The 24,685-nt window shown below is 52.8% G+C and overlaps 3 protein-coding genes across 6 annotated transcripts in view; 2 read left to right on the top strand and 1 right to left on the bottom strand.

Moving 5' to 3' along the window:
• ZNF710 (zinc finger protein 710) overlaps positions 1-6,378 on the top strand; it is a 63,690-nt gene extending 57,312 nt beyond the window's left edge. For all 3 annotated transcript variants that reach the window (XM_079914080.1, XM_079914079.1, XM_079914081.1), the window contains 2 exons: positions 3,800-3,892; positions 5,190-6,378. In XM_079914080.1, coding sequence (XP_079770206.1) covers positions 3,800-3,892; positions 5,190-5,545 — 449 coding nt within the window. In that variant the 3' untranslated portion in view covers positions 5,546-6,378. The remainder of the gene's footprint in view (positions 1-3,799; positions 3,893-5,189) is intronic.
• A 702-nt stretch (positions 6,379-7,080) lies between these two features.
• On the bottom strand, positions 7,081-24,675 carry IDH2 (isocitrate dehydrogenase (NADP(+)) 2). Its single transcript, XM_079912435.1, has 11 exons — positions 24,448-24,675; positions 15,358-15,449; positions 14,215-14,380; positions 12,450-12,610; positions 12,222-12,365; positions 11,122-11,258; positions 10,783-10,934; positions 9,165-9,277; positions 8,894-8,991; positions 8,708-8,800; positions 7,081-8,229 (listed from the first exon to the last, which is right to left on the bottom strand). The coding sequence occupies exons 1-11, from the start codon at positions 24,560-24,562 to the stop codon at positions 8,142-8,144; spliced, it is 1,359 nt and encodes a 452-aa protein (XP_079768561.1). The 5' UTR covers positions 24,563-24,675; the 3' UTR covers positions 7,081-8,141.
• SEMA4B (semaphorin 4B) overlaps positions 23,021-24,685 on the top strand; it is a 94,689-nt gene continuing 93,024 nt past the window's right edge. For both annotated transcript variants that reach the window (XM_079912428.1, XM_079912430.1), the window contains exon 1: positions 23,021-24,550. The gene's annotated coding sequence lies outside the window, so the exon portion shown is untranslated. The remainder of the gene's footprint in view (positions 24,551-24,685) is intronic.

Here is a 24,685-nt window from a genome sequence, read left to right as displayed (position 1 = left end):
TCCAGTGAGGGGAGTGGGGAGGCTGGCCAGGCCTGAGACCTCATTGGGGTGGGCTCAGGTCTGGAGAGGGAGCACCCTGGAGGGTCACCATGGTGATAATGATGGGATATTTGTGTATTCTTCAGAGGACTTACGAGGGCTCACATAAACAATAATAAAAATAATCTGTTGAGTGCTGTGTGCCAGGCCTTTATTAACTCACGTAACCCTCACAGTGAGGTTGGTTCTGTTATTATCGCCATTTTACAGATGCAGGCACTGAAGGACAGAGAAGTTAGGTAACTCATGCAAGATCATTACTGAGAGATGACATTTTTTTTAAATGGATGGGAAAGAAAGTAACAAAAGGAAAATTGGCAACTGTAAAGATAAGGGAGAGCCAGGTGAGGTCACAACCCCAAGTACACCATGGGAGGTCCTATGGGCATGCAGAGGGGAGCCCTGAGCTTCCTAGTCGCCAAGGCAAAAAGGGATATACAATCAGTCGCATTCTTCATAGTGCCTGCCAAAAAGAATGTAGCCCACATACTCAGGAGAAGTGTCCTTACCTCTGCAGTTGGTGGAGGTTTCATTGGCTGTTGGTTATAACATCCCTGCATGTTAGTGATAGCTGCTCCCCTCAACACTGGTCAGTACTGGAAGAACTGTAGTCGCTCTGGCCTCTCATGGGGAGGAGGCACTTTAGAGATCCTACAGGAAGGAGAAGCCAACCACACTTCAGGAAGGTTCCTTGTATAGTCTGGAGCTATTTGACTTTCTGGTGCTCCTTCTGAGACAAATTAGCTGGGAATGTGCCCCGACAATCACCGGGTGAGTCGACTTGCCATGTGAGGTTACTTTCTAGGAGTCAATCAGATGCTGGGGGATGCTGCAATAATCCTGATTTAGTTTTGGAGCAGTGAATGGCCGGGAGTGTTCTGGCAGAAACAGGTGTCATCAGTTTTCCATTCTGGGTGAGGATGAAACGCCGTTGGCTGCCTATAATTGCTCTGTAGCCCCTTCTTACCCAAAATGTGGTTCTAGGGCCAGCAGTATTGGCATCACCTGGGATCTTGCTAGAATGGCAGGCTCCACCCCACCCCAGACTTGCTGAATCAGGCTCTGCATTTCCAAAAGATCCCCAGGTGATTTGTTTGCACCGGAAAGTTTGAGAAGTATTGAATAAAGTGATGGTTTTCAAACTTGAGCAAGGGAGCATGAGAATCACTCCAGGCTTGTTAAAACAAATTGCTGGGTCCCAGCTTCAGAGCTTCTGATTCTGTGGGTCTGGGGTAGGGTCGGATCATTTACATTTCCAACAAGTTCCCCAGGTCAAAGCGAAGCTGCTGGTCAGGAACCTCACTTCGAGAACCTCTGACCTAGACTCCAGAGAACTGTTCTCAAACTTGGCTGCACATTGGAATCACTTTGAGAATTTTTAAAATGCTGATGCCTGAGTCTCAACCACAGAGATTCGAAGGTAACTGATCTGGCGTGTGGCCCAGGATCCGGACTTCTTTTTAAGCACCCTAGTTCATTCTATGCGCAGTAGAGTTTGAGAGCCAGTACTCTAGTGGACATGCCAGGTAGCTAACCCACCAGGAGGGACCAGAGCAGGACTGGTCCTTTTGGAGGTAGCTGTCCCTGCACACCTCGCTCCCAGGGGGTGGTTAAGGCCTAAGCTGTTTCCACCTGAGGTCAGCACCTGACCAGGGATGCCTAGGGTTGCTTTGTTCCTGATTGTACCAGATGACAGAAAGTAAAGCAGGGATTGGCACGGGAATGGCTGGGGCCCAGGTCCACCCACCACTCACGTATAACCTTGGTCTGAGAAGCTCAGGCTTGACACTTGTGCAGGAGGAAGGCAGCCTACAGTCTAGATGGAACCACCCAATAAACGATAGGACTGTAATTCAGGAGGTAGATCAACGTCTTTGTAAAAAATGGTACAGAGTATTCCCTGGGGCCAACTGGACAGGCCAAATAGAGTTAATAAAGGGAGGTTGGGAGGATAACAGAGACCCAGAGGTAGAAATTTTCCCAGGGTCTTTATTTAGCTTGTTTTTAATCAACTATATGGTATGAAGGTGTGGCACTAGGATTTGAGGAAGAAAGTGCCTAGGGGCTATAAGATTTGGTACAGCTGAGGGAACTCCCTGGAGGTCAAGTGGTTAGGACTCATGCTATCACTGCCCAGGGCCGGGGTTTGATCCCTGGTAAGGAACTAAGATCCCGCAAGCCGCGTGGTGCGTGCGGCCACAAAAAAATAAATAAAATTTAAACTAAAAGAGATTTGGTACAGCTGGCCTCATTTTATAAAGTCAGATGCTATGGGCACAAGTAAGAGACACCCCATTCAGACTGGTTTAAACAATAAAGCAATAAATTAAGAAATGACTTGCAGTCCAGGCTGTCTTCAAAGTTGGCTGATTCAGCCCCTCAACAATGACAGGGTGAGGCTCCCTCTCTCTGTCCACATTATTAGCTGTGCTTTTCCTCATAGTCGCAAAACAGCTGCCAGTGGCCTTTAGGGCAATATGCTTCCTTGTTCACCTCCATTGGAAGAGTAAGAGCCTGCTCTCCTTTGCTCTGTGAAACTAATAAGAACATTCTAAGAACTCACTAGCAGGCCTTTCCTCATGATTCACTGGCCAGAATTGGGTCCCATCCCTAATCCTGAGCCACTCATTGGCAATGAGTGGGATTACCCTTCAACCAGTGGTTCTCAGCTGGGGGTGAGTTTGCCCCCCCAGGGACATTTGGCCATGTCTAGAGACATTTGGTTGTCACAGCGGGGGCAATGCTACTGGCATCTCGCTGATAGAGGCCAGGGATGCTGGGAAGCCTCCTACAATGCACAGGACAGTCCCCCACAACAAACAATTATGGCCCAAGATGTTAATAATGCCAAGGTTGGAAAACCCTGCCTTAGACTCATCAGGGCTACCCCTGGGCTGGGGTCCATTTCTCCCCAAACACATCACATATCCCAGATGGACAGGGGCAGAATGCACACTGGGGCTCAGCCACAGTCCCTGCCAGCAAGACTCCCAGGTCCCCAGGTCACACCCTGGGCCTCCCTCCCTCCGTAACTCATTGGAAGGCAGCCCCACCCAAGCTCCTTTGTGGAGTTTTCTATCTGGCTTTTGTTCCAACAGTAAGAGCTTTATAAAAGATTTCAATTTGATAAAATTACAAGAGGCCTCTTAGAGTTTTTATCTCATCGTCTTTGTTAACCTACCTTGAGTGCTTGGCCTTGGAGAGCTAGGCCTGAGGATACCACTGGGTAGAACTGGCGCCAGGTCAGAGGAGAAACAGCGCCCTCCAGCCAAGTGAGGTAGAGTTGCACAGTGGATCAAAACAACAGCACTTGCTGGGTGCCCTTTGGCAAGGTGATTAACCTCTCTGAACTTCCTTTTGATCTCCTAAACGGGGTTGCTGTGAGCATTCATGAGATGATATATGTGAAGTGCCTGGCATACAGTAGGTGCCAAACGAGTGGTATTGCAGACATGATATAGTACAGGAGGCTTTCATATGGCAAAGGAGACTAATGAGTAATGTTGCGAAGAATAAATAAGGGCTTAGTGACTCAGGAGGTGCAAGAGAGGGATGACCCCAAGAGTTCAAGTCCAAGCCTGTACCCACTCGGCACACATTTGAGAAGCCACGGGAGTCGGGGGCCTCCCAGAGCAGGAGGGCAGAGGAGGCAGCTGAGAGTCTTTTGGAAGCAGTGACTGGCAATGACTTCTTTAGTTCTGCTTCCCGTGTGGGAGTGACCACAGGCAGCATCCAGGCCTAACTGTGCCCTCTCTTGCAGACCCCATGATGGAGCTGACGGGCACCGACCCCTCCGAGCTTGACAGCCAGCAGGAGATCGAGGACTTCGAGGAGAACGCCTACGCCTACGCCGGTGTGGACAGCAGCGCCGAGGCCAGCGTCCTCACCGAACAGGCCATGAAAGAGATGGCCTACTACAACGTGCTATAGCACAGGCCAGGCCACCCAGGACGGGGCAAGGAGGGCGTGGGGCGTGGGGGGAGACCCATGTGCTGCAGGCTGCACCTCCTGCAGCTGAAAAACAAGCTACTGCCCCACTGTCCTGAGCCCTCCCTCCCACTCAGTCGTTTGCACCACTAGGGACTTGTAGACCAAATGGAGACTGTACTACTGGCCTCAGCTGTGAACCAGGCACAGGCCCCAGGCATCCTAGGGAAGGAAGGGTAACACGGGAGGCCCAGGTCTGGGTCTCCTTGGCCTGCTGCTGTGGGAGAAATGCAGATGGGGGCCGTCTGGGGACAGGTCACAAGGGCATAGGTTCTCTAGTCTCTCCAGGCCCAGCAGAGCTGGGGCGGCCCATGTGGGCAGGGCCATCCTGATGGCTCCTCGGGGCTCCTGTCACTGGAGGGAGATCTCTTGAGCCATGTCTTGTTTCTCCTCTGGACCCTCTCCTGCCTCTAGGGATGTTTGAGCTCCTGTGCTGGTCAGCCTTGCCCCCCACCCTTACCCCCCACCGGCCCCTGGGCTGCGAAAAGCCCAGGCCCAGAGCCCATTCCCCCACCCTGTCCATGGACAGCCAGGCAGGGCCCTCTGCCTTCTACCTCCTGGTGCCTCCCGCTCTCTCCTCCAGCCAGGTGTGCATGCGGCCTGGTCCTGGCCTTAGGAAAGCGGGGTGTAGCCCAACCCCCAGCTACCGTCCTCTCCAGCCGACCCCCAGAAGCCTCGCATCTTACAGCCCTGTTTGAAAGTGGGCGTCCCTAAAGTGGATTTCAGCAAACTGTTTTCCAGTTCTGTCTCGAAGTAGGGCACCACCCCAGGGTCCCCCGACAAAGCCAGGACATGCCTTGCATCAGACACACACTAACAAAGACAGATGGAGGCCCCTTGAGTGGGGGGACCAGTGATGGGGTCGTTGGGGACCAAGAGGGGCTGTCCTTAAGGAGGCCAAGGAGGGCCTATGTAGGGGTGGGGGCCTGGAGTTTTCCTCTTATTTAAGGTCTAATAAGTATCCATTTTGAGGATGGGGACAGCCAAGAGTCAGCAGGGTCCCAGGAAGAGCAACATATTTAAAAAGGAAAATGAAGACCATAGAGGGAAAAAAAAAGGTTTTTTGAGCAAAGGGGGGTATTTTGAAGGTAATTTATTTTTCTCCTTTCCAACTCTGTGTCACCTATTATCTTTTCTGATGGAGATCATTTTCTTTTTGCCAGCGGAAGCTTTCTCGTGTGCTGTGCGTGCTTTGTGCCTCCCCAACCAAGAGCAGCGTGGCCTGCCCTGGCGGGACTCGGGCTCAGAAGGCACTGTCGGTCTGGCCCTGGGGCTTCAGCTGCTGGCAGGAAGCCTCCGGAGGCCAAGGCGAGAGGCAGGAGGAGGCAGAGCCCGGCAGGCCGTCCACCCTCTCCCAGCTCCTCCGGCTAGTGACTTGCTCTGCACCACCCAGAGCAGCGGCCCGGGCTGCCGCCCCTGCTCAGCCCACGGTTCGCTCCCTCGCCAGCCCGCTCTCATCTCCTCGGTCCCCGCGCCAGCTCCTGCCCCGGAACTGAAGACTGCAGGCCCAGGGCGGTGAAAGAGCACATTCAGGAATGCTGGGGCACCCAGACGCCCACCCACTCGCCCCCTGCGGCCTCCGTGGAGGGGAGCAGGCAAGGCCATTCCCAGAGGCACAGGAGGTGAAGCCACCAGCTTCAGCCCAGAAACCAGGAAGCGGGGAGCGGCTGAGGAGGGAGGTGCCCCCAAGGCCGTATCCTTAGTGAAGGACCAAGCCAGGCCTCAGGGTGGCTGAGATCAGGACGGAGGGGAGGACAAGGTAGCCTCGGGATCAGGCAGCCAGGTGCCCCTTCCTTCTCTGCTAGAGTTCATGCTAAGCAGCAAATAAGAGGGCTGGGGCTCACGGGAGCCTCGCCCCGACTGTGGCTCTCCAGACCCCGAGGCCCCCCAGCCTCCCAGGTGCCCGCCATGATGACCCTCAGGTGGCAGTGACCCCGTCACTGTAGAAGACATTTTCTCCTGCTGAGCAGAAGCATCATCCCCGCAAACTACCTCTTCCCACAACTTCTTTCTCCCCTGGTACCAAAAAGAACCCTGTACCTCCTCTTCTTCCTCTTCCCTGCCAGTGCAGTGGCCTTGGTCTTGGAAACCCATGAGAGACGGTCTGGCCCCCAGGGTGGGGCTCTCCTCTCTGCCCCCAGCCCCGCCATCAGCACCAGCCCTCTGCAAGGTTCAATACTTGAACGCCCCCCATGCCCTGTGCCTTGGACCTGGGCAAGGCTGAGAGAAGGAAGCAGCACAACTCACAATTGGAGCTGGGTGGGCGGTGGTCTTGGCAAGGCTCCGGTCCCCACCCCCACCCCACCCCAACCTTTTCAAAAGAGGCGTGCAGCCTCTCGGGTGACTTGGAAACTCCTGGACAAATCCCATTCTAACTTATTTTGACGTGTATACAAACCAACTGTTTAGAAATTCCACTTGTGCAAAGCCCTACTGTGTTTTTATGTTCCTGTTTAAAAGAGAAGTTTACTTAGCAATAATTATAAATAAATGAATATTCTTTAGTGAGGTGACTGCGAGTGCTTCTTTCCATGGTTCTTGGGGACCCAGTCCTCACCCCTCCCTCAGAAGGAGCTCCCTACAAGGCTTCCCTCTCTGGGGGCCCAGAGGAGCCCCAGCCCATCCTTTGCACTAGAATGGCCACCTGCAGAGCTCCAAGCCCGTGAGAAAGGGGCGCAGGTCAAGGCCCCAGAATTCCCACCACTCGAAGAGAAAAAGCCGCTTCCCCACCAACAGGCCACCAGGACAGAAGCCAGCTCCCGATGCCAGACTGGGCTTCAGAGGCTGTGCCTTCTGGGGAGCTGCCAGCCCTTCGTTACTGATGGGGAAGAGGCCGGAAACCTTGAGCTTCCCCCCAGGAGTTGGGCCAGCCAGAGTCATCACGCCAGCTTTTCCTCCTAGAGCGCCGGGAGTCCAGTGATTACTGAGGAAGAGTGGTCTTAGCGCAGAAGGCGACTGTCAGTGGAGGTGGGCAGCTGAAGCCCATCTCAAAGCTACCAAGGCTCCCAGCTATTGGGTTTCAGAATACATGAGAGCCCACCCAAATGTGGGAAATGGACTTTGGGTTGCCAAGTATTTATTTTCTCAAGTCAAGATGACACAACTCGGGAATTCCCTGGCTGTCCAATGGTTAGGACTCTGCGCTTTCACTGCAGATCCTGGTCAGGGAACTGAGACTCAGCAAGCCATGCGGCCAAAAAAAAGACACAACTCTTCCCTAGGACATTTTAACACCAAAAGTAGAACATAATCCCCGAATAAAGGATAGCCCTTTAAGTTGGATCTGTTTAGCTTTATAGCAACTTCATAAACTTACTTTTCCAAGTTTTGCCACAGAATGGTGAAGAAGAACCCAAGTCTGGGACTCACTAGCCTGGACCACATGGGGGCCCCACTCACAGGCCCAGGCCCGAGTCCCAGGCAGCCGTGGGGAAGAGAACTGAGGCGGCCACTGTGTGGGACCTGTTTCGAGGACTGAGAAACAGGCAAATAAAGAGGTCTGGGCACGTTTAGAAAGTTAAAACTATCAAAGAAAAAATATATATATATATAACCGTACTCTATCGGAAGTGACAATCTCAAAATGGAAAAGAGGATACAGAAGCCAGGTCGTGCTAGGAAATTCCAGGGAACCCACAGGCCTTCTGCCTGGTCCCCTCCCCCCGGTGGCCCCCTGACTGGACAGAGGCCTGCTGTGACCCAAGGCTCCCCGGGCAGCCCCCGGGGGAATCCGCCAGCCCTTTGAGGGCTTCTGCCTCTAGGCCCCAGCTGCCTCCTTCCCCTCAGGGACGAACACAGCAGACTGTTTTGTGAAGAGCTTTTTAGTAGCTAAATACGGCACCATGTGTTCCGAGGGCAATATAAATTACAGTATGCAAAACATACCACTGGCTGAGGTAAAACACACCGTTCCTGCCTCATGTCACCATGAGGGGAAACACACAGATACTTTTAAAAACATCTTGCTTATAAAAAAGAGTGTCCCCGAGAAAGGCCTCCAAAGAGGGGGTGTGAAGCTCACCCTCCGCTGCGGGGGCGTCGGGGTTGGGGGGAACCTGTGGCCACCCGCTCGGCCCCAGCCCGGCCGCCACGGCAGCCAGCAGCGCGCCCACCCGCTACTGCTGGCCCAGAGCTTTGTCCAGGTTGCTCTTGATGGTGTCCAGGAAGTCCGAGGTGTTCAGGAAGTGCTCGTTCAGCTTCACACTGCCAAGAGAGCACCTGCACGTGAGGGCCGCTCCAGCCGGGCCCTCCCAGGGCAGAGCCTGAGCTCAGGCATCCGGACGGCAGCCCCCTCGTGCGGTCACGGGGAGGTCTACAGGCCAGAGGCACCTGGAGCCAACGGTCAAGAGGCCACAGCAAACTCGGCAGGAACCCAGTAAGGCCTGTCTTTGCTTTTCCAGGTGAGTGGGCAACTAGGTACAAGCTCTCTGGGGAGAAGCTGGGAGATGGGTGCAGCAGGGGATGGAAACATTCTGAGCAGCTAGCCTCAGGGATGGGGACCCACTCGCTGCGCCTGGTGTGCGTAGGCTGGCCCGAGCCATCCCCCAGGGCCATGGACCTGTCCTGCCCCCGGCAGCTAAGTTAACTCAGGAGGAGGCCTCTAAGAAGGACCCTGGGCTTCTTTCCACCTGACCCGGAGGTCCCAGAAGGCCAGCCCTGCCCTCTACCCCAGGCCACCCACTTGCTGAGGCCATGGATGCAGCCCGCCAGGTCCTTGGTCATGGCTCCACTCTCCACTGTCTCGACGCACACCTTCTCCAGGGTCTGGGCAAACCTGCAGGGGACAGGGCAGAGTGAGACCCCAGCTGTGTGGAGCCAGGGCCCAAAACCTGCCCAGATCCGGCTCAGGTGCTCCTTCTGCACTCACCTGATCAGGTCCTGGTTTCCGTCCAACTTCCCCCGGTGCTCCAGGCCACGCGTCCAGGCAAAGATGCTGGCGATAGGGTTGGTGCTGGTAGGCCGGCCCTGGGGGAAGGGGTCACAGCGGGATGAAGAGCCAACCAGCCAACAAGAGGGCCACCTGGACACAGCTGCCCACCTCTAGACTGACAGGACCAGGCCCGTGCTCCCAGCCCTCAGGGCCAGTGGGCTCGGGCCCCGGGGGCAGATGGTCATGAGGCCACGGTCCTCGCACTCACTTTCTGGTGCTCCCGATAGTGGCGCGTGACCGTCCCATGAGCAGCCTCAGCCTCAATGGTCTTCCCATCCGGGCAGATCAGCACGGACGTCATCAGGCCAAGGGAGCCAAAGCCTGGAAAGTAGGAAGACATCCTCTCAGTGCCGGCACCTTTCCTCAGGCCACTGGGGTTGAGCCCACCTGCCCTCCAGCTGTTGTAGCTGCTTCCTTGCTGTGTCTCCACCCACCCCCACCTATAACTGGGAGAACAGAGACTGTTTCAGGCTTGTCTACTGTTGTCCTGGGTCTCCAGGGCCCAGTACAGGGCAGAGGGACACTCAGAGGTGGCTGTCATCAGCCTGTTAGCATAATTCTGCATCCCCTACCTCCAGGTGCCCCAGAGTCTATGGTCCCCCCAGGGCATAAGATCCCCCAAAATTCTGCCCACCCACCCTGGCTGGTGACCAGGAGGCTCACTCAAGCAGAAAGAATAAAGCCTGCAGCCAGCTGTTTCACAGTGATCACTTTATCTGCTCTTTCAGGCCACTTTAAAGCTTTGTGATTTATTTCCAAGATTTCCCAAATCCAGATGTCAACCTTTTCTGTGGCCAAGGTCTCCTAGTTTTCAAAAGCACCCCCACAGCACCAAAATAAGAATTCTGAATGCCCAAGAAAGAAAAAGTGGGCAACTTCTAGAGGAAAATTATTTGTGTAAGAATTTTTGCTGTTGGGGCAGAGGAAGGGGGAATCCCTTCTCCATTTGCACCTGGGACCTTCACACTCACCAATCTTCATACACTTAAGGGTACCTTTCACGCCTTTCTCTTGTCTGCTAGGGCTTTTCATGCTCCCATCCTAGATGGGAATTGTTCTAGTGAGAGGATCACACCAAACTTTTCAAAATAAAGTCAAAGGTTTTTATAAAGCACTGAGACCCTCTGCCTTTTCATCACAACCTGGCGTGGGCCTCACTTTTCTCCTTATCAGGAGCTAGACCTCGCCCCCTCTCACAGAGCCTGGTTTCTCTTCCACTCGCTATGGATACATGTTGCCTCCTCCCACTCTTTCCTGCTCTCATTCCCAATACAATTGGGCTATTTCTTTCTGTTCTTCCCTAACGGCTTCACGCAGGCTTTCTGCTGCAACCCAACTTGTGTTTCAGGATGCTCTGGGGCCTGGGGGTTTGCATCATCCCCAATATTCTCCTACATCCAAAAGGTTTACTGTGCAAAACAAATTCTCTGTAATGTAAAGAGCATCCGGTTGTGCTTACTCCCCTTTTTCTACTAGAGCCAAACCTAGTCCAAACCTGGAGCCACGCAGAGTCACTTGGCCCTTTCATGGACAGGAACAACCTCAGGGCTAACACATCTAGCCCTTTAGCACCTGAATTCCTACGTTCTCCTTCCTCTGGAACGGCAGCCCTAGTAATACCCCAGTCCAAAGCTAACGTAGGATCCTTCCTCACTCAGACACCAGGGAGCCCCTGGCCCCTGCTGTCCACAGGAGACCCTGAAATGAGCAGGCAAGCCCCAGTCCTGCTGCTCCGCTAGAGAAGTGTTCTCCCCGAAGGAGAAAATCCCCCCAGCTAGGGAAAATCAACAGTCCATCCCCGCAGGGAGCAGGTGCTGCCAGCGTACCCTGGGCCAGGATGTCTGATTGCACGTCTCCGTCGTAGTTCTTGCAGGCCCACACAAAGCCGCCCGAAGACTTGAGGACCTGAGCCACCATGTCGTCAATGAGGCGGTGCTCGTACCAGATCTTATTCTTGTCGAACTCGGTCTTGTAGTGCCTGGGAGCAAAAGGGCCTGTTGTGGGGAGAGAGCGGGAGGCTGACAGGTTGGGGATCCCTCCCTGAGCCTCAGAGCTGAGACAGATGCACTGGGACAGCCATCTCCCTGGGTGGGTAAGGGCGGCTGAGGGGACAGGGAAGAAGGGCCATGGCGTCCCTGAGAAGTATTAAAGGGAGGGGCCATTACTTCTCAAAGATCTCCTGGAAGATGTCCTTGAAGCGCCCATCATAGGCTTTCAGAATGGTGTTCTTGGTGCTCATGTAGAGTGGCCACTTCTTCTGGATGGCATACTGGAAGCAGCTGTGCGCAAAACCCGAGATGGACTGCAGGGAGAGAGAGGTCCCTGGTGTGGTCCCCCAGGGCGGGCCCAGGCCCTGGGAACAGCATCCCTTCCCTCCACAGGACCCTCGCAGGCAGCCGGGGTTAACCCAGCCTCCCTGGAGTGAGCATCTATTGTTTCTACTGGCCCAGCATCCCCCTCCCAATTTCTGGGACGAAGTAGCCCCACCAACTGCTTTGGAAAGCTACCACCCTCCCCACTTCTTAGACCATATGGCTGGGGTGGGGCTAATGCCCTCAGCCCACCTGCCCGTCTCTAGACTTGATAGTGTGTCCTGGGCTTATCCAATCAGAGCCCTTCCTCCCCTGGGCCTCCATGATTGGCTCAGAGATGGCCATGTGACCCAGGCCTGTACTTTTGCTGGAATCATGAGCAAAAAGGCTCTTTTCCGGGACCTCCCTGGTGGTCCAGTGGTTAAGACTCCACACTTCCACTGCAGGGGGCATGGGTTCAATCCCTGGTCCGGGAACTAAGATCCTGAATGCCACAGTGCAGCAAAAAAAAAAAAAAAAAAAGGCGAGGCTCTTTTCTGATAGGGTAGCCAGGCTGGCAGCGATAAGCCTGGAGCTACTGGTGGCCATTTCTTCACAGCCTGAGAGTGAGCCCAACCACAGAGGAAAGGAAAGCCAAGAGGTGGGGGTAGGGAGGGGAAGAAGTGCTTACCCAGTTTGCTGTAAGCCAAGAGCTGACCACCAATGTGCCCCCAAGGACGCACCCGAGAGGGAGTGCAGGAATGGTGGGGAGCACAAGCACCTGGCTGGGCAGGAGTGGGACAGCCCTCCACACCGGGCCCACCGCAGGGCCCTCGGACACACCTAAGATGCATTTGCTCTCAGGCCTCAGACCTTCAGGCCACCGATGCAGGAATAGTCAGAACCACCAACCCGATGTGGCTGGAGATGGAGAGACAGGCGTGGGGGGAGGGAGCCGGGGAGCCGCTGCTCACCTCATCCGTGTTGTACATGCCCATGCCCACGCCACCAGCGGGGAAGCTGTACACCTCCCACTCCTTAGCTCCGCTGCCGTCCTTTGGGGTGAAGACGATCTTGAATGTGCCAGCCCGGTCAGCCACAAAGTCTGTGGCCTTGTACTGCAGAGGTGAGAGGGTGGCTCAGGCCAAGTGCTCCAGATGCGGGACCCAGGCCCTTGGAGCCCCACTCCCACCGTGGCCGACCTGGTCGCCGTGGGCGTGCCTGCCAATGGTGATGGGCTTGGTCCAGCCAGGGACGAGGCGTGGGATGTTTCTGCAGATGATGGGCTCCCGGAAGACAGTCCCCCCGAGGATGTTCCGGATGGTTCCATTGGGACTCTTCCACATCTTCTTCAGCTTGAACTCTATGAGGACAAAGATGAAGTGGCCCCACTGCAGCCCCCACCTTCCAACCAGAATTTGAACCCCAAGCAAGAACACAGATGGGGGTCCTAAAAATCATCTGCGGGGAAGCAGCAGCAGAGTCTAGAGTGTGCACGTGGGCTCCCGAATCAGATTTCCTGTCTTCAGGGTCCAGCTGTGGCACCACCTCTGACTGTCAGCCTTAGGCAAGTGGCTGAACTTAAGCCATAAAATGAAATTGCTGATAAAACACCTGGCCTTTTGGGTTGTCGTGAGGATTAAATGCATGCATGTGTAAAGTACCTAGAGCAGTGGCTGGCACATGGTAAGGGCTCTGTCAGTTATTTTATATATATACATATATATATATATATACACACACACACATATATGTATATACATATACATATATATACTTTTTTTTTTTTGGCTGCACCGGGTCTTAGTTGTGGCACGCGAGATCTTCGTTGCCGCATGCAGGATCTTCAGTTGCAGCATGCAGGAGGATCTTTAGTTGCGGCATGCATGTGGGATCTAGTTCCCTGACCAGGGATTGAACCTGGGCCCCCTGCGTTGGGAGCATGGAGTCTTAGCCACTGGACCACCAGGGAAGTCCCCTCTGTCAGTTATTATTATTCCCACATCACACTTGGACATAGCTGTCTGATGAACCTGGCAGTGTGCGGCCTCACTCCAGATGCTCTGGTTCTAGCCCCAGCACTGCCACTCACCGCTGGGTTCAGCCTAAATTACTAAGACTGTGACCCTCTACTTCCTTGTCCATAAAGTGGGGATGTATGAATCCCAGGGTTCAGGAGAAATCAAAGAAAACCAGCTGAAAGAGCTTAGCACTAAAATGATTCCATACCCTGAGGTCGGGAACAACCTGCCTGACAGGAGGAGGCCTGCAGAGTTTGGAGATGTCTTGAAGGTTTCCTTGAGGCCTCTCATACTGCAGGAAGTGGGGAGACAGAACTCTGCAAGTTCTGAAACCACCCTTTCTTGAATTTCCCAAACCCGGATCCTTTACCCACACACTGGTGCCATTTCATGGAACCCTCGAGAGCAGCCCCCAGAACCGAGGACCAGCGGCCTGTCCAAGCCTGGTGGGGCACCTGAGACCGCTCCACGGCCACAGAGGCAAAGGGCAGACCTGCAGTGCCAAGACAGTGGCGGGACATGGGGGACGTTCCGAGCCTCTGAAGGACACAGGCCTGACACCCAGCACTACCCTGGACAGAGGGGGCCCCAGAGTCTCTCTGTAAACCTGCCTGCAAAGCAGTCCAGGAGGCCAGGGGGGCAGGCTGCCCAAAGAGCCTGTCCTCACTGTGACAGTGTCAGCATCAGCTCTGTGACCAGTGACACCCACACTGGCCAGAGCCACACGGCACAGCAGAAACACCACCAGCCTGGGAGCAGGGGACACAGACCCTGGCCCCAGCTTTGCCACCCCCAACTGTGGAACCTAGGCCAGCCCTCAACCTCCCCTCCCCAGCCTCCTCCACAGGAACCTTGGAGGCTCCGCTGTGTGCTGGGCATTCGCAGGAGACCAGGGTCACTTCCCAGCCCGCACTGTCCCAGCCGCCCGCCCCCGCGCCCCTCGCACCTTCCACACGGGCCTCGTCAGGGGTGATGGTGGCACACTTGACAGCCACGCTGTACTTCTGGGTGGCCAGCGCGGAGTCGATGGTGACCTGATCATTGGTCTGGTCACGGTTTGGGAGCCCCAGGTCAAAATACTTGAGCTGGACGTCCACATGGGGCAGGATGAGCTAGAGACAGACGGCCGGGGCCTGGCATCAGCCCAGATGACTGTGACTCGGGGGCATGTGGGGACGGTGGCAGGGGACACCCCGTCAGGGCAGGGAAGAGGAAAGGCCAGCGGTGGGCTGGCCAAAGCTGGCAAGAGGCCGGGGCTCTGGAGAGAGGCCGGCAGACCAGGCTGCAGCCCCTCGGAGGGCTCATCCCCTAGCGTGGACCACACCCGCCCTGCGGTGGCCCATCAGTTCAGCCAAACCCCAACTCCAAGTGCATCTAGGGTTCTCTATACAGCGGGTTCCCTCTTCATCCCCACTCAGAAGTGGTGATTCTCAACCTTCTTCTTGGGGACAGGCACATGGACAAGGTGCTCTCCCAGGCAGACCCAGCCCACAGCGACTTTGGAGAAGCCAAGCAGCCACCCTGGGAACCGTCTGCCATGGTGGCTCAAACATATCACTGTCCTCCAACAGACCCCACGCCACAACTCGCGATGACATCCTTGAACCGCTAAGGAAAGGTTAATGATGTGGTCCCCCCGCACTCCGGCCCTGTTCTTCTCTCACTCCCTCAAGGGTGCACATAGGAATGTAGGAGATCAAGATGATATATTCAACTATACTCCAATAAAAAATAAATTAAAAAAAGGAAAAGAAGAAAGTCCCGAAGGATAGTCAATTCATGCTGAAACACGAGTTTGAAAAAAACAAAAAAATGACATGATACAGGGTCAGGCTTGAATCTGCACACAGTTTTGAAAACATGCTGGCTTTGGCACGAGCACGTGACACGGATGGCTGAGGACAGTCCCCTGCCTGACGTCTTAAGAGCCATGAGTGGTCTGGACATGACAGAAGGGTGAACGGAAGGGGAAAATCAGGACTGCTCCTGCCCACCAGGGTGACGGGTGAACCCTGGGGACCCGAAGTGGGGACTGAACACTGAGCCCGGCCGGCCATGTGGAAGGCCGCCCACTTCAGGAGGGAACTACCTTCTCCTTGATGAACTGCCAGATAATACGGGTCATCTCATCGCCGTCCATCTCCACCACTGGCTTCGCCACCTTGATCCTCTTGTCGGCATCTAGGACCAGACACACATAGCACATCATACCCCTGGGGAGGCTGGTGGGGGAGCCCCTCTCCTCTCCGGCCAGACCCACCCTTCACCATGGAGGGAGGAGTGTCAGCCAGGGCCCAGCTGCCCAGCATTCACTCCCCCTCCTGCAGGAGCAGCTCCGGGACCACCCGGGGGGAGCTGGATCCCCCGCTGAGTCTGGCCAGCTGGGACTAGCCAGATGCCAGCCTGCCAGTCAGATCCTTTCTCCTGGAACCTGACAGCAGAGGAGACCAACACAGAGAATGAGAGCCAGCTGGGGTCACCTTGTCAAGCAGCAAGCCGGGCAGAGGTTGCCTTCGGCTGCTGCCACCCAGTTCCCCAGGGTAGCCTGGAATCCCCTCTTGTCCAATCCCTGCAATTCCATGAGCTACCCCGTGTCCTTCCAAACACTTCCTCTGATTGTTGCTTGCAACCTAAGAGCCTGAGTAACATGAAGTGAGCAGGGAAACTATATAGATCACCTCCCATGGGCCTGAGGGTGTACCACACCCTTCACATTTAATCCTCTGAACCACTCCCAAGGGGAGTACAGTAAGTCCCCCACATACGAACCTTCAAGTTGTGAACTTTCAAAGATGCGAACATGCGTTCGCATGTCCAATCATGTAAGTTAGCTCATGTGTCTGGTGTACATTGTCACATGCTCGCATCCTCTACAAATGCGTGTGCTTTTGTGTACTTTACTGTACAGTACTGTATAGAGTGCAGTAGTACAGTATCTTTATTTCAAGCCCAGGATGTGAATGAGTGAAACTGCTGCTTGCCCTCTGTCTCCTATTGCTGCCGATCCTTCGGCTCTACCATCTCCCACCTCCTCTCCCTCCTCCAGTCAGTAACTTCTTGCCTGTTCGCTCGATGCCAGCCCCTGGATGCCAGCTGTTGTACTGTACTACCGTACTTTCCAAGGTACTGTACTGCACTGCAAGATTAAAAATGTTTTATTTTTTGTGTGTCTGTTTGTTTTTTATGTATTATTTGTGTGAAAAGTATTATAAACCTATTACATTACAGTACTATAGAGCCGATTTTGTTAGTTGGGTACCTAGGCTAACTTTGTTGGACTTATGAAAAATCGGACTTAGGAACGCGCTCTCTGAACGGAACTCATTCATATGTAAGGGACTTACTGTATCATTATCTCCACTTTAAATGTGAGGAAATTAAGGCTCAGAGAGGTTGTCAGCTCACTGCCAAAGCTCACACAGCTTGAAAACAGCAGATCCAGGAAGATCCACACCTTCCTTGATGGGCACCTGGGAATGGAATGCAGAAGCCCTGATCCACGCAGGCTCAGGTCCGCCAGTCCTGCCAGAGATGCATCAAAGGACTGGACGAGTGACTGATCCAGGCCCAGGGAGATGGTGGAGGAGGAAACAGGAGCTGGTGGAGGCTCTTCAAGGAAAGTCTGACTCATGAGAAAAACCAACAGTCTGGGAAGTGAATTCCAAACAAAACTCAAGAAAATCGTCCACGGGACTTCCCTGGAGGTCCAGTGGTTATGACTCCGTGCTTCCAATGCAGGGGGCACATGTTTGATCCCCGGTCGGGGAACTAAGATCCCACATGCCGTGGGGCACAGCCCCCCAAAAAAGAAAGAAAATGGCCCATCCAATTTATCAGTGCAGGCTGCTGTGGGTGAGGCTTATTGACCCTTAACCTGCAGCAGGGGCACCCAAGCACCAGCATGTGCCTCTGGCCACAGCCTTGGAAGAAACAGCAGCTGAAGAGCACGGCAACAAGATCTATGTGAAGCCTACAACCCTGCCTCAGTCACTCCAGGAGTGTCTGGAGACACTTCACCTTCTGCTGAACCCCAGATGAAAGCAGGGCCCTGTCCCCAAAGGGGCCCTGCTCAGCCCTTACTTAGGGCCCATTTAGTCTTATGTTACACACAATCCTTACAGATGTAGCTATGGGTCTTTCAACTCACCGAAGATTAGACACAGCAAATCAGAAGAGGGGACAGGATGAAAACCCCAAGTGACATCTGCTCGGCTGACAGCAAGGGACAGAAGCCTGTGAAAAGCAGGCCTAGAAAAATGAAGAAGCATGGCTACCTAGGCTCATGAAAACAAAAGGGACCAAAGCCCAAAAGACCCCAAACACATCACTGTCCTATGAAACACACCACTGCCATGACTCATGATGACATCCCAACCCGCTAAGAAAAAGGTGAATTATGTGCAGCAGAATAACTCACTTTCCAGAGATGTGCAAACAGATTTTTTTTTTTCTTAATCTAATAGGGAAGAAAAATGAGACCCAGGAAGCATGGCTTGTGTCAGGGTCAGGATAGGCCTCACCTGTGTCCCAGGGCCCTGGCTCAAGTGCAGCCTCTGGACGCTTTTGTGGGCCATATGTAGAGAAGCAGAAAGCAAACACAGACTCAAAATATTTCATTCCCCAGAAAACATGGTGGACACGGCTGACACCGCTTCAGCTCTTCCCAAGATGCAGTGAGGACTTTGGACCCAAGCTACTAAATTCCTTCAGCATTTCTGGTCTAAAGCTTGAGTGGAAAGGGCTTTAGGACCTACAGAAAGTCTGTTGGGCTGTTGCGAGCTAGCTTAGATTTTAGGAGCATCTTCTATGAGTTAATGTGATGAGAGCCAATCAATTTTTTTTTTTTTAATGTACCGAGCCTACGGTAATCAAGTTCCCTAAGTAGAGACCCATTTGGGGCCAGTCCTAAAGGGTTCAGCCTCAGCCTGGGCTCTGCTCAAGCTTTGGGCTTCAGGCACAGCAGCTGGTGTCTTTGGACACCACACTCCTCGACGGGGGAGCTCAATATCAAGATCACAGCAGGCAGCCTTCCCAGCTGTGTATGCAGGTGTCAAACCCTCAGAGACCACAGGGCCCACTTATTTACAACCAGGTGCTAAGGGTAAGCACCCCTTCCTGAAACACCTAAACACAACAATGCCTGTCCTCAAAGAGTGAGTATGGAAGGGAAAACCTATCAGTAATGGAGAGAGCAAGCAGTGCTGTTATCAAAGTCAGGTGTGCAGCCTCCCTCAAAGCAACTTCCCAGAGGAGCCGAGGACTGGGGGCAGTGATGTGAGTCATGGCAGCAGAGGCTCATTTTGTTTGGCCCAGGTCGTAGGGGTTTTCTTTAATGTTGATTGGTGACCAAGGCTTAAAAATCAGGCAATTTTAATAACAACAAAAAAACAAATAACCTGATTAATAAACGGGCAAAGGACTTGAATAGATATTCTCCAAAAATGGTCAATACGCTCATAAAAAGATGTTCAATGTCACTAATCATTAGGCAAATGCAAATCAAAACTGCAATGAGATACCACTTCACACCCATTAGGATAGCTACTATCAAAAAAACCCAAAAAACAAAAGACCAAAAAACATAAAGTAACAAATGTTGGTGAGGATGTAAAGAAACTGGAACCCTTGTGCATTGCTGGCGAGAATGTAAAATGGTGCAGCCACTATGGAAAACAGTATGATGGTTCCTCAAAAAAGTTAAAAAATAGGGCTTCCCTGGTAGCGCAGTGGTTGAGGGTCTGCCTGCCGATGCAGGGTACATGGGTTCGTGCCCCGATCCAGGAAGATCCCACGTGCCGCGGGGCGGCTGGGCCCGTGAGCCATGGCCGCTGAGCCTGCGCGTCCGGAGCCTGTGCTCCGCAACGGGAGAGGCCACAACAGTGAGAGGCCCGCGTATCGCAAAAAAAAAAAAAATATATATATATATTTGTATACCCATGTTCATAACAATTATTCACAATAGCCAAGAGGTGGAAGCAACCCAAGTGTCCACCAACAGATGAATGGATAAACAAAATGTGATATGAACCTTCAAGAGGAGAATAGGACTCTGGGAACTAACCCAGGAAGTTTAAGAAAAACTTTCCTCCAAAAAGTTAAACTATGTTCATGATTCCAAGTTTTTTTTCCAAAACTGGGCTGCCCACCACTTCAACATGGATGTACTTGCTTTGAAACTAAAAAAGGAAGTGCTTCCATGTTTTAGTGATGGATCTGGACCTACCTCAATAGCTTTTGCCGCTTGTTCTTTTGCTTCAAACTCCACAAAGACAAATTCTCTTTGGATCACCAGTAGACTTATAATGTGGTATACTTATATAAACAACATCACCACCTTTCCCAAATACTTTGTTTGTTTGTTTGTTTTTTGGAGCAGAAGATCTTTTAATTAAAAAAGCTTCTCTGTTATTTTTAATTACATGCATTATTACTTTTGGTAATTACAATGCAGTTAAACAGCAACAGAGGCTTATTTAACCCATTCAGTCAAACTGTGGACCTCATAAGCTGTAACACCTAAAACAATTCTCTATCAGCATATGATAAAAACTTAGGGTGCTTGCTCCTATGGACACTTTATGTATTACCCAAATACTTTTTCAATCCAGCTGTGATTAACATTTTTGGGAAATAACTCATGATAAATTAGAAACAGTATTAAATATGTAAGGATTTAATAACTATATCACCTAAGCTTTTCACAATTCCTATACCTTACTCAGAAGGTCAATAGATTTTAACTTGAATATTTTTTTTAATGTGCTATATACAGACAATGGGATCTTATTCAGCCTTAAAAAGGAAGGAATGCTGACACACTCTACAACATGGAAGAACCGTGAGGGAATTCTGCTAAGTGAAACAAACTAGTCACAAAAAACCAAATACTGTCTGATTCCACTTATATGAGGTACCTAGAGTGGTCAAAATTATAGAAACAGAAAGAAGAATGGTGGTTTCCAGGGGCTGGGGGGAGAGGATGAAGGGTAGTTGTTTAATGGGTACACAGTTTCAGTCCTGCAAGATGAAAAAGCTGCGGAGATCGTTGAACAACAATGTGAATGTATTTTACACTGCTGAACTGCACACATAAAAATGATTAAGATGGAAATTTTTGTTATGCATTTTTTACCACAATAAAAAATAAGAAATTAAAAAATTCTTTAATGTTTAATTTAAACCAGTCCCCGCACCAAAAGAAAAAAAAACACCGAGAAGATTTTACATAAAAATCCAGTCCCTCTTGAAGAATGAGTCGCTTCGTCCCACTGAGCCCACGCTCACTCCTGGCAAGGATGAAGGATGGGCTGGTATGAGGACAGCCTCTCGCTCCATTCCAGGCCTGCCACGTGCCCTCCAGAGTGCCCCAAGGCATTGGAGTTTGAGACCATGTCTGTTGTTTAGCCACTATGGTGGAGACATCCACACCGTCTGCCCCTCTCTGGGAGACAAGAGGTGACAGGTTACCTGAAATTCAAAGAACAGTGGCTGGGCCTCCCTGAAGGCCTACTAGGGACAGCCACCATGATCTCTTCAGATGACAGGCTGCACAAACACTGTCCTCTTGGCCAGGGTGTGGGATGGAATTACATCAGTCACAAGAGACCCATTAGGCCAACTCCTAGCACCGAACACCAAGTAAGGATTTCAAAACCCATCCCCAGGGACTTCCCTGGTGATGCAGTGGATAAGACTCCACACTCCCAATGCAGGGGGCCCAGGTTTGATCCCTGGTCAGGGAATTAGATCCCACATGCATGCTGTGACTAAGAGTTTGCATGCCACAACTAAGGAGCCTGCATGCCGCAACTAAGGAGCCCTGGAACCGCAACTAAGGAGCCCGCCTGCCACAATTAAGACCCGACACCACCAAATATATAAACATTAAAAAACAAAAACAACAAAACCATCCCGGTTTCAGTATCTACTTGCTGCTCAAGTAAGTAGACCTAGCCTCCAGGCTAGAGGTTCCTCCCAAGACAGCCACCCCTCCACCCCCCTGTCTACTTAACTGAACTGCTTTCATCACATTCCTACCCATGCTGCTGTCAGCAGAAGAGAGGCTGCTCAGCCAGCATGGCCCAGAAGAATGTAGGGGGACGCCCCCAATTCCAGAGGGCTAAAGAAGGCAGGGCAGCAGTTCTGGAAGAGACTCTAGTATTTTCTTTGGTGTCATCCTTCACTCCTCCCTTTCTCTCACACCCACATCAAAACCACCAAAAAAACTCTACTGGCTCTTCCGTCAAAATTCATCCAGAATCCACCCACCCCAGTACCGCCACCACGGTCAAAGCCACCATGCTCTCTTGCCAGATTCTGACTAAGGCCTCCTACCAGGTCCCTGAAGCCAGAATGCTCCTGTTAAAATGTAAATCAGGTCACAACACTCCTCTCAAAACCCTGCAAGGCCGCCTCTTTCACTCAGAGAAGGCCAAAATCCTCAAAAACGGCCTACAAGCCCCCCATGACCTCCACTGTCTGACCTCATGTCCCATCACTCGCCTTCTGCACTCTGAGCCAGCCTTACTTTCTGCTTCTCCAACAAGCAAATGTGCCCTCCTGCATCGTGACCTTGGCACCTGCAGTCCTCTCTTCCCCTGAACACTAAATGGCCTGCTTCCCTCACTCCCTCAGTACTGCATTCAGTGGGGTCTTTTCTGGCAGCCCTACCCAAACTTTCACCCACACCTTCCTTGCTTATTTGTTCTCCTTAGTTCTTGTCTACTGTCCGTCCCTACATTAGAATTTAAGTTCCATAGGGCAGAAGTTTTTGTCTCTTATTCCCGACTCTGTCCCCAGAGTGTCCCTGGCACAGGGCTTGGCACATAGTAGAAGCACAATATTTGTTGAATCCATGAATGAATGTCAAGTTATGGTCAATTCAATCTGTGCTAAGGACTGCTCTGCCATAACCTCCTCTTTGGATGAAAAGTACTCCCTCCCCTCCCCCATCCTGCGATGCATTACCACACAGAGGCCAGTGAGTCCTCACCACAAAACTGCACCAGGAGTAGCTCACAGTTTATCATGTGTTAATATTTGCAATCCGCTGGCATTTTAAACATGGTTTACAGAAGTGTAAACTCCAGGGCAGGCCACAGAGGCTGGCTTCCAGTAATCAGACAGCAGTGTCCAGCACCCCATCCTGGAATCAGTGAAAGAGGCCTCAGCCTCACACAAAGGATCTGGAGGCAGGCCCCAAGCCTTTCTAGAAGCTTTTCCTCAAAACCTACTGGGCCTAAACACGACTACCCAAAAATAGCTCTGATGGGATAGCTGTGGTCTTATCTGATGTGGATGAAACAAGGCTCAGTGGAGAACACACAACCCTACTGGTGGGTCTGCAAAACTGAACAATCATTAAATAATTTCCTCTGGAATCTAAGAGTGCAGGCAAATCACCAAGATCTGAAAAGGTAAGGGACAGGGTGAGGAAATGAAGAAGTTCCCAGACTAGGAGTTGAGCCAAGGAAGGATAGATAATTCTCCCACTGAGCAGTGTCCCTCACTTCCCCAAACTAACTTAATCAGAACCACCACCAGCAGTCGCTGGAGGCCTATGAGTTGCAAAACTAGAAGGAGACACATGTGGGAATTACCTGGCAGCAAAAACACAAAAGTATTTTAGCCAAAGCATATTCTTTCCTTGTCATCAAGGGGAATGCCAAGTATTCTGTCTCCAGCAGTGTTGCCAAGTAACAAGCTAGCAGAGGTCACAATTGTACAGTCTCATGTCCAACCAAGTTCTCCTCGTTAATAACCAACCCCACTTGGGGGCTTCTGGAAGGACCTGAAACTGACTGCTCTTTTCATGTGTTATCAAAATTCAGGCCTCAAAGGGGCTTTTCTTGTTTGTGTGGGGTTTTTTGTTTCTTTTTTTACCATCAGTGCAGAAAAAAAAAAGGGGAGAATTGGAAAATGTATCTAACTTCCACCATCTTTTGCTGAACGTGGTGCCACATGGGAAACTTTTTTGGGACCTGGGGACACTTAGAACCTCGAGTTGCAGGGCCGACTCCTTAGAGATAAATCTCATGAGTAGAAAAACAGAAATGCCCCTTTCTCCTTGAAAGGGGAGGTGGGGTGCTGGGGCTCTTCTCAGCTCTGGTCAGCTGCTCCCACACTAGGTTAAAGATTACCTACTCTAGCAGTAAGACCAGCTTGCCTGGGCCCCATCCCCTCCTCCTCACTCCAGGGAGCTGCTGGCCAGGTCAGGATAGGGGTTTCCGTGGCAACAGGCATTCGACAGAGCTAAGGGACCTACATCGTTCCCTGTCTCTTGTAGCTGGCGATGGAGAGCCAGGGGGCCGACCAATGCCAGACCTGGCAGCCTGCCTTGGTAGTGGAAGTTCAGGCTAACTCTTGCTTATTATGCCCTGCTTATTAAGACTATTGTCTTCTCTCCTAAGCAGGAAACTAAGGGTATCACATAAGCTGTGACGAACAATTCGGGAAAGTGACATTTTGGCGCGGCTGCCGGGTCTCCCCAGTCGGGTGAGCGCGGCAGGGCCAAGGAGCAGCTCAGGAGCGGGCTGGCGAGAAGAGACAGGTCAAGCCAAGGAGAGGCCCCAGGACGGAGCTTCAAGTGGGTCGACAAGGAGAATGGGGGCGTCCAAAGCGAAAATAAAAAGGAGACTCCTCCAACTCTCGCGTAGAAGGCTCCAAAAATAGCTGACGAGGGCCTGACAGCGAGGAGGGATCACTGCGCGCCCGGGTGAGAAGGCAGGGGAAGTGGATACCTCCTCCTTCCCCTCCTTTGTCTGAGCAGGGACCGCGCCGGGACCCTACCTCACTCGCGTGGAGCGGGCCAGGCGCTCCAGTACCCACTCGGTTGCTTTGTCTCCCTCCAGGGTCGCAGGACGGGCAGAATACGCTCCGAGCCCGGGATACCCCCCGCACCCCCTGCAGGAAAATCTGGGGGCGCAGGGCAGCAGGGCCGGCATCGCCCGGGCCACCAGTTGCCACCTTCCTTCAAGTCCTCCCCCCGCCCCCCGCGACTGGCACGGCCTGGAAGGTGGGGCAGGGGAGCACGTCCCCGTCCGCCGGCTCTTTGTGTGCCCTACCCCGCCGTCCCCGGCTCGCGAGCGTCCTGGGTCGCGCTCGCTGGTCCCCGCCCGGAAGGACGCCGCGTCGCGGTGCCAGGCGCGCACCCCGCCCGGACCCTCCTCGTGGCACTCACAGTGGCGCCGCGGCTGCTCTTGCAAGTTGGGGGCTGTTAAGGCTGCCGGCGCCCAGGCCGGCCCGGAACCGGAGGCTCTACAGAGCAAGCGTACAACCCGCAGGTAACCAGCCATCCCGAGCGGGTGAGGGGTCGTACTGGCTGGCGAGCGAGCGAACGAACCGGGGTAGGCGAAATCCTAGCGCCGGCCACTGCTCCCAGCTGCCTGGCGGCGGGCTACCTAGGCCTGCCAAGCGCG

Source organism: Stenella coeruleoalba, assembly GCF_951394435.1.
Source record: "Stenella coeruleoalba genome assembly, chromosome: 2".
Lineage (NCBI taxonomy): Eukaryota > Metazoa > Chordata > Mammalia > Artiodactyla > Delphinidae > Stenella > Stenella coeruleoalba.
Note: the sequence above shows the minus strand (reverse complement) of the source record. Positions and strands in the feature narration are given on the sequence as shown.